We start from the raw sequence: 12993 nt of genomic DNA on the forward strand, positions 1-12993 counted from the left end.
TTCAGTGGGTTAAAGCACATGCTGCTAACTCAGATTTTAATTAGCCCTCCATATAATACGCCAACAACACTGACGGCAGTTGACGAAAGTTATTATAAAAATACCATTAGATTCCAGATAGCTTCTTTGTATAGTTTAAAAATAAATAATATGAGATCACTATGGCTACTACTTTTGTACACGAATTTAGTAACTGGTTTCGCTAAAAATTCAACAGATATACCGGCAGACTATCAGAAACTTGAAGCCACGCACAAGTATGTCATCAAAAAAATACTTAAAGACCTAAAGGGATGCCATAAAGATGATTCTTATGATAGTTTCTATAATATGATTCACTCAAAACCTTATCCACCAAAACAAGTGTGGAAAAATATGGTGCACATAAATCTTAATGAGGCTTTAGACCTACTAAAAAGCAAATATATATTAATGGATTCATTTATTAAAGAGTTTGTAGAGAAGTTAAAAATGAATGGTATTTTTTTTAGAAAATGTGATTTAATGTATATAATCAAAGGACAAGCGAGCTGGTCAGACATAACCAAAGCACGATTCAAAAAATCTTATAATGACGCACATACACTGGATTGGACTACCGACAACCTTCAAAATCTCAAATCATACTATAAGCTTGTCTATTCAATTTTTCAAGTTATCATGTACAAGCTGACGTTAAATCACTTGAAATATCTACATTATTCAGAAGGTTCGGTGCTCGAATGGTACAACTTGGTCAAAACATTTGTTGAATTTTTAAGCTTAACCAATGACCTACACGTAAAGAACTTGCTATCTGACATTATTAATCTCTCTAATGGAACAGTAAAAATAGACAGTGTGGTTAGTAATGTAACTTCTGTACTAGTATCGCTTTGTCTGCCTCTCGGTTGTGAGGCTGACGATACATTCAATATAGACAGTAAAGAATCTGAGGTATCCGATGCAAGTTCGTCGAATGCTGATACAAGAAGTTTGGCAAATACAATTACCCATGTGCCGGTTGAGTATAACAGTTTGGAAAAGGCTAGGTCGTTTCTTCTTGTACTCTGTCGGTCGTTCAAATATGTCGATTTTAACATCATTCAATCAATCATAGAATATATTGATGAAATCAAATTGGAAAACGATATGGAGAGGTTAGATTTTGACTACCTGTAGTCTAATATTATTATAAAAACTTAAATTAGAAATAATTTTAAAATTAAAACAATATTATTATTATAATAACCCATTTGTTAACCATGTCATAACTGCAAATTAAACTACAATAAATTATAACATTACAATTTTAATAATTGTCCATCGTTTATTTTCGTTTTAAATTATTTAGCCGTGACTGAGTCTCTTTTAATTTAAAGAAAATACCAACAATAAAACATTATATATAGTATTGTTTGTGAAAAAAATAAGGGAAGTTTAAAAAACTCTTATTGGGCTAATATTAGTACCGACTTGTAAAAAAATTAAATTAACAGAGAAAATTGAAAGTATAATACATATAATATATTACTTTTTAAATTCTAAATATACAAAAAATATATTTATTAATTTCCTAATTCAATTTAAACTGTAGATATTACTAAGTCAGCTAAATTTTCGTACAAATTTTCTAGGTGAATATTTTGTTGTTGTTTCTTTCATATACTATCACCAGTACAACAACAAACTACTGTTCAAACATCGAAAAAAAATTCAATTTTTATGGAGGTCATTGAGGAAAAAACAATTTTTCTCTATAAAATGTTTGGCTCAAAGACCGTTGTGTAAAGAAGTATAACAGGATTTTTTTTTGTCAAACGGCAAAACAAGTACTGTTTTTTATGATTGATAGCCACCATTATTATTCGTATATTATAAACGTAACACTGAAATCGTTACGACAGAATCCATTAACAAGAATACGAATCATTAAAGTCTTAAATTCCTGCAAAACATCAGGACGTGTCCTACATCGAGTGTAAAAAAAAAAAAAAACATGTATTTTAAATATGATAATATATTTGTATACTTGTTGGTTTATTTTCAAATATCAAACATATTTACTGATGAGGTGATTAAATGATCTCATAGCTTAATGTATTAAATGAAAAAATATATAATTATAACCTCTATAAATCTAGTGAATAATTCGAGACACATTATTTCTGCAATAGTATTGTTTACATTGTGTATTAATTATAAAAGTATAATGATTTTAGCAACTGGAAAAAATGTATTCTAAAGTCAAAATATTTAGTGCCAAAGCTAATTGTCCTTTTTGTTGCTTTGGATGTTTTGGAACAGTTAACAAGTTAAATACAAGAAGCTACTTAGAGAAACACTTATCAGAATATGAACTAACTATGAAAAGCATGACAGCGATAACAGAGAGCTTGCCGACGGGTACGGTACACAATAATAATTTAGTAATACATATTGTAAAATATATGTATATACGTGAAATGTGAACAACTAATAATCACTTTGATGTTTTTCATAAATTATTATGGATAGGTAGTGTGTTTTTACAACATTTCTGGGGAATACTTACACTACAACGTACTATGTAAAGATGGTTAGGCAGAAATTATATAGGAATATAAAACGCTTTTATCTTGGTTTTTCTACAAATTATGTGATAAAACAATATTAATTTTGTGGCATTCCCCATGACTTTTTTAGACACGATTTTAGATTATTTAAAAACCAAATAAGCGGGCAGAAAAAATTAATGTTTTTAAATAGCTTTTTATAATACCAGGGATCAAATATTGTACATAAAAACCCAATAATAATAATTGCAACCAGTCAACTCGTTAAAATATAATATAGTTGGATACATTTTGACGTGAATACTTTTATAACGATTTCTTGTCGATCGTCGTATAAAGAAAAAGGCTTTTAAAGATCATATGAAACAAAAGTATAACGAGTATTATGGGATTGTTAATGACGTGGTACCGTCCACGGGTGAGAAGTACCTAATGTGGACGCTACAATACCGGCCGGTGTAGGATTTCTACATTTTCCACCTCTAAGCAAGTAATATTTTTCACTCTTTTAACAATACATTTTTCGTTTCTTTATAACACATGTTATTAGCTTTTATTTTTTTTGTAATGTGATAAATAAAAATAAATATTGGTACATATTTTTGGCTTGTCTAAATGTATTGTTAGTTATCCAAAACATAATTTCTAAATACAAAAGTAAAAATCCAGTACAGAGGGATAGGCAGAATGGTGAAAGAGCATATTATTGCACTCAAAAACTTTTACTGTTTATCTACCGTTGTAAATCTATTGAAGTAATTCTGCTTCGGTGTACGGATGAAACTCGTTTGTTTTTTGTTTAATTTAACTTTACTAAATTTATGACTGAGGTCTGACCGAAACAGGTCTTTTTTATTTATATTTTTTTCCTTGGCGACCTATTGGTTGTCTTATCTACGATTTCACACGTCATGAAGTACCAGCACTGGTTGGCCTCTTCTATCAAGCCTACTGTCTCCCATCGAAGCACCTACTATAAGTGATTTTCCAATCCTCTTTTCATTGACTACTCTCTCTTCTAACATTCCTAACCCCCGTTCTGTTCACATCATACTATTCTAATAGCTTTTCCATTCAAGTACATTTGCATAGTTCAGGTAAGTATACGCCACAGCAATTTAGATCATGAAAATAATATAACATGAAACTATAAAATATTGTTTTTGTAAAAAATATGACTGTTCATATAACGTAAAAACTTTTTGGGCCATGTGTAACCAACTGGTGTTTTTCATATTTAGTTTGCAATGCTTTAGTCATTGTGAAAAATACTGTATAATAAAATAACCTTTAACAAAATAATACCTCCCTATACATCGCCGGCTTTGTACAACAAGGGGATTACAGCTAAAATTAAAAATGCTAGTTGTATAGGTACTTATAAAAACCAACACTCAATCTGAATCCAAAAAACAACAGTCCTCTTCATAATTTGCAGGTAGTTGGACCTTATATACTCATAGTAGACCTTCGGTAAGGTTATATAACGCAGGCTATAAAATAACGAGATAACGACAGTGGTTTTGTCGTAAACATTTTTCTGGATTTTTGTGAAAAAGACATTAAAAGTGGTCAAATAATATGTTTTTGGGGTCGGTGATTACGAATTTGTTATCAGTTCTCAATTTTAATCAGCCAGAAAGAACTTAAAAAAATTGAATTTGTATAAACTTTAAGTAAAAAGTGGTACTTGAGCACAAAACTTAATAGTATCATTCTGCATAGATATACATAAAATTGTTTTAATGATTTGATATGTTATGGGTACATATGAGTTCCAACTACTGGCAAATTTTCAACCCGAAAGTTTTAAAATTACCGCTAAAAATCCCGAAAAACAAAAAAATTGTACCCCCCCTAGGGGGTCGGGAAATGAGTATAGTTTAAGTTTGACACAACTGACGTGTGCGGGCATACCAAATAATTATTTCTTATACATTTCAACTCGATCCGACTCTTTTTCTCGAAATTACAGCCATTAAAAGTTATAACTTAAAAACTCGTATGGTTTTTTTTTTGTTTTTTCAACTTTCGTCTGTGAAGAACTTTTTCAACTTTTACCCCCCTCCCCCCCCCAATGTACCAACTAGATGAAATTTGCGATTTATAGAGTTGCTACTCGAAGGAATTGGTCCAGTATTAAAAAAGTTACAGTGTATACAGATAAAAAAAAAACACACATCAGAGTAAAATCAATACCTTCTCGCTTTGCATCGAAGCTAAAATACATTTTAAAAAAGATTATTTTGTTTTTGGGGTACATGGTTTTGTGTTATGTGTATTTCCGCTATTACAGATTCGCATTTGAAAATGATGTGAGGCCGTGTCTGTAATTTGAACAAATGTAATATTTTCTGTTATATGACTATAAGGTAATATCTTGTGAATGCCTTAATAACTCCTTCAAAGTTTATGCAAGTGATACCTAAGGACATAGGTGGCAAATCTTATTAGAGACGAGAAGGTTAAAGGTGTTCAGGACTAAACAATTTTACTTAGTAAATAATAGAACTTTTTTTTTTTGATATTTCATGCAAGATTAGTCAAACTTAAATAAATGATAACCAAAATATAAGAGCAAAGTGATTTATTATTTCATCAAAACAACATTTTTATGTGACAAACTACATGTATAAACATATATAATTAAAAACTAATAAATATATCAAAACAATCCAGGAAAGAAAAAATCAGTGACGATGGTTGTAACTTCGTCCCTGGTAAACTTGTATTCTGAAAGTACAAAATATTATACATTTTTTAACAAACCAATCAGGTCAATTTTACAGCAAACAAGATGTCAACAATAACATATTACACTCGCAAAACATTTTTATTTCAAATCATTAAAACTAAATTAAATTTTAAACTATTAGTAAAGATTATAAAAAAATGGGGGGAAAAAACCAATCATGTATCCCACAAGTTTTTGATTTATTTTGTCCACCAAAAATTGTTCAATATTTTGCCCGGTCAGAGAATTATGATTTTTCAGTAAAAATAATTGAAAACAGCAATACCGTATAAGCCGTCCATAATCGTGTGAGTAGATTATCTAATTCTTGAAAGTATATGCCATTTGGCCGGTTGAACGATTCGAAAAGAGAACGTATTGTTTTCAGAATAAAAACTAGACATTAGAATGTTTTCAATACATACAACAAGTATAGTGTTTAACGCCTCTAATGTAGGCGTTAAAAAATCACTTAAAAAAAAATGTTTAAGCGCAATATTCATTCTCCAAACAATAATTTACACGTTGTACAAATCAGCAAGAATCTTACAATACGGATTTCCATCTATTTGTGATATAGAATAGTTAAAACTTGGAACAATTTCGAGTGTCCTAACACATATCTACAACTTGACTACCATAACAATATAGTTTTAATTTACCTCTATTTCCTTGGGTAGTTTTGCACAGTCTACGAATTTTGAAACGTATCTTTTAACTTCCCACAGTGTGTATGTATATCCTAAAATCACAAAATGTTGCTTATTTTTATTTAATAACTAAATAGAACAATTATTTTACCTAGAATTAATTAAAAATAATAACGCGTAAAATTGTAAGAATAATAACAATGTGATATCATATTAGACAGTTTTATCGAAATTTATAATGTTTTAAAAATAAAAGAATTTTGTATCTAACATTTTGCTAAAAATATTTTTACACTACCAAAAAAATGCCCTTTAATTTTTAATTTTTTTATCTGATTTTTGAGTTAAGATTTTTTGTTAAAAAATAATCTAAAGCTATACAAATGACAAACTTGATTATTAAAATGTCTTTTAGATGGAAATAATGTATTCTTCAGTGTTGATGTTGTTTACAAAAGTCAGACGACTTTGCATGGAGTTTAGGGCTTTTTGCCCAGATGGCCTTTTTGGTGAATTTCTATTTCACTTACAAGACCAATAATATCATAACGTAGTAAGGTAGTTTTTCTCAGGCTTCACATACTATAGTTAAGGAAAGAAATGCATACATATTATACATGACAAAAATCATGTGTGCTCTAGCATCCGTATTTGTCCGATATACCTAGTACAACAGACGCTATATCATTTTTAAGAAAGTTAAAAAGTCCTTTTTTTTAATTAGTTAATTATTTATAAAATGGTTAAAATTTGACAAGTAGTTTTGATTTTGGTGAGGTAACGTTTTCAATCCCTGAATTTGTATATAACCCAAAAGTACAAAAACTATATTTTAATAACATAACAATCATAAACCGTTCCATAACATTTATGGAATTGTTTTTTTTCCTATGATGAATTCTACAAAACATAATAATAATTGTGCGTCGTGCTTGACCCAATTTTGATCAGTTCTTTGTGAATTTGCTCAAATTTATTTTAATAAAATCGTTCTTGTCCAATGCAAGTGCGCTAAAATAACTTGCCATATGTGCTTACTAGTTATACAGATCTTAAAACTGTTCAGTTTTTAGTTATTATTTGAATAGTAATAAATTGTCATAGAGAATTGTGACATATATTTAAAAGACTCTTGTAAATATGCTAAAATTTTTAGCATGCTAGTGTCTTTTCGCACATTGTCCAGCATTTATGAAACTTAATGGAAATTTTATATTACAACCAACTATCATATTATTAACCTAAATGACATATGATTGATTTGTATTAATAAAAGTTATATAGAATTTGTTGTCGCAGTGTTTTTTTCTTTAAACAAATTTGTTTTTAGCAAAAATGTTTAAAATAAATACCGCATTACATTTAATAATAAAATATGATTTTAATTTAAAAAAAAAAATTCGGAAATTGTATATTTTACTTTATTTAAAGTAATATGTTTAATAAGATTGTTTTTTCCCTCCAAAAGCTTGTCCTTCACAAGCAAACAAAAAATATTATATAACTGATAACGACAATCAATTCAAATAGTAAATAACAGTATGTTATATTTATAACAACTTTTATTAATCTGATTTAGTCACATTATTTAGTAGCTATACACACATTTGAAATTATCATTTAATTGTATAGTATAAATTTAAGAAGCAAAAGCTTAACAGAAAAAATAATTCAAGTATCAATACTTCGTAATAATATATAAATTAATTATGATAATTTTTCCAAAAAGAATCAAATGAAGCGATAACAGTGTAGTCTAAAATACTAAAATACTTGTCTACATATTTACTAAATAACATGAAACTTAATTGACTCACAAGTGGCTTATTTGACATAGGCAAATACATATAAGTCAATAAGTCTCTAATCTCGAAGTATGAATATAACTCCGTTACTAGCGCTTTAAACCTTTTTTTATAATATTTTCTGCTATGTTCAACCGGAGAAAAGAGACTTTGGTCGAAATGTAAACGAAGACGAGCATCGACATCGTTTAGTGTAGCCAACAATTTCTCATTAACTGCATTGTTTTTTTCTACATCGGCCAGCGTGCTTGCAGATGATTGCGATTGGAACAGTTCATCGATAAATACCAATTCTTCATCATTCTTCAAATTCAAATACTGTAAAATGTTATTAATATCGTTATATATTAGCCCGTTGTTCCTCTTTATCTTACTGATGGCAGAGTCTAGCGTCCGCCATTTTTGGTAGAATTTAGCTTTATATGCCAGTGTTTTATTTGGGTTCTTAGATGGTAAACGAGCAGCGATTTCAAGTACGTAAATCCACGAGATGTGTAACACAATGTATTTCATAACGGTTATAAATAGGTCATGACATTTAGCAATGTGTTTGCACAGTGCCTCATAAGATTCGACGTCAATACTTTTAGAGCATGTATCATTTATTAGACTGTATATACGGTCTTCTTCCCTTTTGTTGTAAATTCCTGTAACGTCATGCAAAAAGTTCTTAAAAACACGGGAGTCATCAATTGCAGGACGCAAAAACAATTGTTCAAATTCCATATAATATGTAGAACCGTCAATATTTAAACCCGTAGTTATTTTGCCGATTCTCTTACGAATCGTGGTCTTGAATCGGTCCACCAAGTTTTTGATATACTCTTGCGTTATTGTAGGTTCAGCACGAATTTTTACCAGAGATTTGAAATAAACCGAATTATCGTTTCGGTCGTTATACACGTTATTATTATCTTCATTATTGCAATTAAGGTCAGTGAAGTGTACAAGTCTGTTGGAAACTGTTTCGTGCTGTTGCAGTAAACACTTTGGATCGTCTTGGTTTAATTTAGGCATTTTAGTTAAACTGCTCAACGTACCTAAATACATGACCACGAGCCATAAGGGATCCGCGGAATTGATCTTACCGAAATTGTACAAAACGTTTAACATAACCATCACTTGGCGTGCGAATAAAATGTCGGTGTCAATCTTACCAGTAATTGGATATTTTAACGCATCCTTACCTTCTACGACCAACAGAGGTTTGATTAAATTCATGTAATAACTGCAATTATACACATAACTACACAGCAGTTTTCCGTAAATATCATCAATCGCTGTCGCCACTGTCAATGTCGGACTTGTCTTATGTTCAGCCCAATTATTTATCAACTGTTCGTGAGAGTATCCCGTATCTATGTAGAGCAATTTTTCATAGTGATCATCCGTTTTTGTCTCGGCATACATTGGTTGGCGGACACCCCAATCGGATTGCCCCACTGTTATAATAATCAGTAACACCAATGGCCAAGCAAGCGACATGACCTAGTTTTAGGTTCAAAAATGTTTAATAGTACAAAACTCTCTAACTGTAAGTCACGCGGCAGTTGTGGTTTTTGCAGTACTAATTGTGTTTTTTAGGCAAAACTTGTATTTTGTTTTTCTAGTAGTACGAAAAAACTGACGCACGAAAACATATTTTTTTCGATATTTTATTTGCCGTTTCTGTGTTTTAGTATAGTATACTGCTATTCAATGTTTTTTAGCACTTGTTTAAATAAACTATTTCACGGGTTGTAGGAAGAAATGAATGTACAACAACATGTTTTTCGACGCTCGTTTCGCTCTTATCGATACAGGGTGTCCCGTCAGCATTTAACAATACCTAACTTCTTGAATTTAAATTCAGAACACTCCAGCTTACGTGCACAAAATATATTTTTTAGAACAAATGTATGATGGTCATTGTAAGAATAAGAACAATTAAACGTAGATTAGATTTTAGTTTTTTCGCATAACAAAATAAGTATGTAATATGTTCTACCAAAAGGGTGTTTGGACCTTTTGTTTAAAAACAAAAATAAAAAACACTCACGTTGCCGTTTGACTTTTAAAGTAATTCTTAGAAGTTAAATCTATTTATTATCAACTATTCTGTCCAGTGTTTACGGATAAAAATACAAATATCGATAAAAGAATCTAATGGCACAATTATTATGTACTTAAAAAATATTTTTTTATTAATAAGGCGAATACGATTAGGGTTGATCGTCCCATGTATCGTAATTAACAGTATAATCAAAATATTTTCATTAAGTACCTATTGACTACGGTCAAAGTATAACATTCTCCTTCTTTTTAATGTTGCTTGATAAGAAAGAACAAATTTCGAAATTTTGTATAGGCAACTGTACATGCCTTAATAACTCATTCGAAGTTTATGCAAGTAATGCCTGAGGATTAGGTGTCAAATCTTATTAGAGACGAGAAGGTTAAAGGTGTTCAGGACTAAACTATTTTACTTAGTAAATAATAGGACTTTTTTTGATATTTTATGCAAGATTAGTCAAACTTAAATAAATGATAACCAAAATATAAAAGCAAAGTGATTTATTATTTCATCAAAACATCATTTTTATGTGACAAACTACATGTATAAACATATATAATTAAAAAATAATAAATATATCAAAACAATCCAGGAAAGAAAAAATCAGTGACGATGGTTGTAACTTCGTCCCTGGTAAACTTGTATTCTGAAAGTACAAAATATTATACATTTTTTAACAAACCAATCAGGTCAATTTTACAGCAAACAAGATGTCAACAATAACATATGACACTCGTAAAACATTTTTATTTCAAATCATTAAAACTAAATTAAATTTTAATCTATTAGTAAAGATTATAAAAAAATGGGGGAAAAAAACCAATCATGTATCCCACAAGTTTTTGATTTATTTTGTCCACCAACAATTGTTCAATATTTTGCCCGCTCAGAGAATTATGATTTTTCAGTAAAAATAATAATTATAATTTCCAGAATACACATGTGTCACACGTGACAAACTCCTTTACTAAAATGTTTTTTTAATAATTTTTGATCATTTGAGACAATTAAGACATTTATTAATTGTAATTATTTTGTTTGTTACCCGATCTGGCCATTTTGTACGGTATTGCTGTTTTCGGTTCCTTATGATATGGATATTTGCCATCCGGATTCCGATAAGCCGTCCATAATCGTGTGAGTAGATTATCTAATTCTTGAAAGTATATGCCATTTGGCCGGTTGAACGATTCGAACAGAGAACGTACCTTTGGCTATTGTTTTCAGAATAAAAACTAGACATTAGAATGTTTTCAATACATACAACAAAAAAAATGTCTAGTGTAGGCGTTAAAAAATCACTTAAAAAAAAAATGTTCAATCGCAATATTAATTCTCCAAACAATAATTTACACGTTGTACAAATCAGTAAGAATCTTACAATACGGATTTCAACCTATTTGTGTTATAGATTAGTTGAAACTTGCAATAATACCAGTGTCCTAACACATATCTATAACTTAACTAGCATAATAGTATAGTTTCAATTTACCTCCATTTCCTTGGTTAATTCTTCACAATCTACGAATTTTGCAACGTATCTTTTAACTTCCCACAATGTGTATGTAAATCCTAAAATCACAAAATGTTGCCCATTTTTATTTAATAACTAAATAGAACAATTATTTTACCTAGAATGAATTAAAAATAATAACGCGTAAAATTTTAATAATACTAATGTTGTAATCATATTAGATGGTTTTATCGAAATTTATAATGTTTTAAAAATAAAAGAATTTTGTACCTAACATTTTGCTAAAAATATTTTTACACTAGGTTCCAAAAAAATGCCATTTAATTTTTAATTTTTTATCTAATTTTTGAAATGACAAACTTGATAATTAAAATGTCTTTTAAATATTTTTTGAACAATTTACTCAATCAATTTATTGGATAATTTTTTGTTTTTACCTGATCCTATAGTTTTCAATTCATCAACAGTGGGAATTTTTTTGTTTCCTTCGATTCGCCGTCCTACCTTTTCAATGATATCTCTTAGACCTATCAAGTTAGTGGTCCGATTTTCTTCATCGACTATGCCCTCAGGATATAAATATTCTCTGATTATTTCATTTATAGCATCCTATTGTTTTCAGAGTATGAATTAGTCAATTAGTATATTTGTATATATAATGTACACAAAAAAATCAAAACGCTTAACTAAAAGATATAATATATGCTTGGTTTTTTTTAGCGTAATAACATTAATTTTTTAGTATGAATTTTAAGTTTAGTAATTTAATAATATGTTCTCGTTATACTTACAAAATGTTCAAAATTTGGAAGAGCACCCTGACATTGCAAAAAGTATAATGCCACGCAGAACAACGGTATGAAATTTTTGGAATACATTTAAAATTTTTAAACGATATTCTTGGATTGAAAATAATCAATTATCAGTTTTGAAAGTAATAACTCTTTTGAAACTGTTCGATACCTAATAGTACTTATGTCGATTTTATAATGTAATGGCAGTGTTGTATCTTATTGAATTACCGCAAGACTTTCTATAACGTGGCGTGTAGCGTGGCGAGTGATGTAGCAAATAACTTACATGTAGTATGCGACTTTGATTAAAACAATGTTAACAATGTGGTTCATAACATATGGTTATAGGAATGAAACGGTTTCAATATTGTGACTATCGAGCTGTGCGATTTCGCTGTAGACAACAGTTGTTTACGACCGTTCTTATTTGTGTTGTCTCTGACAGTTATACTTTTAGATGTAAATAATGTATTCTTCAGTGTTGATGTTGTTTACAAAAGTCGGACGACTTTGCATGGCGTTTAGGGCTTTTTGCCCTGATGTCTTTTCTGGTGAATTTATATTTCACTTACAAACCAATAATTTCATAACGGCTTTAGGTAGTTTATTTACTTTTAGACCGGTTTTAGCTTTGCGCAGTGGCGATATCGTAACCAATGAGGTCCATCCGAGGTGCGATTATTGCTAGTTGAAAACTTTTAGACCGGTTTACGGAATCATGATAAGCCTTGTAGTTGAAATTACTCGAACCTGTAACTTCGGTAGCTTTTCTATACGTATTTTATGTTTTCCGTCGATAGAGCCTATAAAGTTTGGAAGATTCCACAACGATTTAAAACGCTCTGCCGTACTTAGCCATCGGTCCTTATTCGGTTTCGGCATCTTAACTTCTTTCATTGTATCCCATATTATTTTGGTTGTCTCTGCTACGATCCGCCCAACAGTAGAC

At 29.9% G+C, this 12993-nt stretch overlaps 1 protein-coding gene and 1 non-coding gene across 3 annotated transcripts; one reads left to right on the top strand and one right to left on the bottom strand.

Moving 5' to 3' along the window:
• Positions 1–5156: 5156 nt before the first annotated feature.
• Positions 5157–12274, bottom strand: LOC126838786 (uncharacterized). Of its 2 annotated transcripts, none has more exons than XM_050573490.1 (5): positions 12042–12274; positions 11688–11859; positions 11269–11348; positions 10822–10990; positions 5157–5267 (listed from the first exon to the last, which is right to left on the bottom strand). In XM_050573490.1, exons 1-5 carry the CDS (start codon positions 12126–12128, stop codon positions 5200–5202), a joined length of 576 nt encoding a protein of 191 aa, XP_050429447.1. In that variant the 5' UTR covers positions 12129–12274; the 3' UTR covers positions 5157–5199. The 2 variants fall into 2 exon arrangements, with proteins under 2 accessions (XP_050429447.1, XP_050429446.1); XM_050573489.1 differs by lacking the exon at positions 5157–5267 and adding an exon at positions 10304–10422.
• Positions 12275–12671: 397 nt separating this feature from the next.
• Positions 12672–12806, top strand: LOC126839438 (U4 spliceosomal RNA). The gene has a single exon (XR_007685865.1). It is a non-coding gene; the product is annotated as a U4 spliceosomal RNA (small nuclear RNA).
• Positions 12807–12993: the final 187 nt, after the last annotated feature.

This window comes from Adelges cooleyi, unplaced genomic scaffold (assembly GCF_023614345.1).
Source record: "Adelges cooleyi isolate 19-005CV unplaced genomic scaffold, UGA_ACOO_1.1 ACOO_flye_CR_arks_rails_tigmint_CR_PRNA_30, whole genome shotgun sequence".
Lineage (NCBI taxonomy): Eukaryota > Metazoa > Arthropoda > Insecta > Hemiptera > Adelgidae > Adelges > Adelges cooleyi.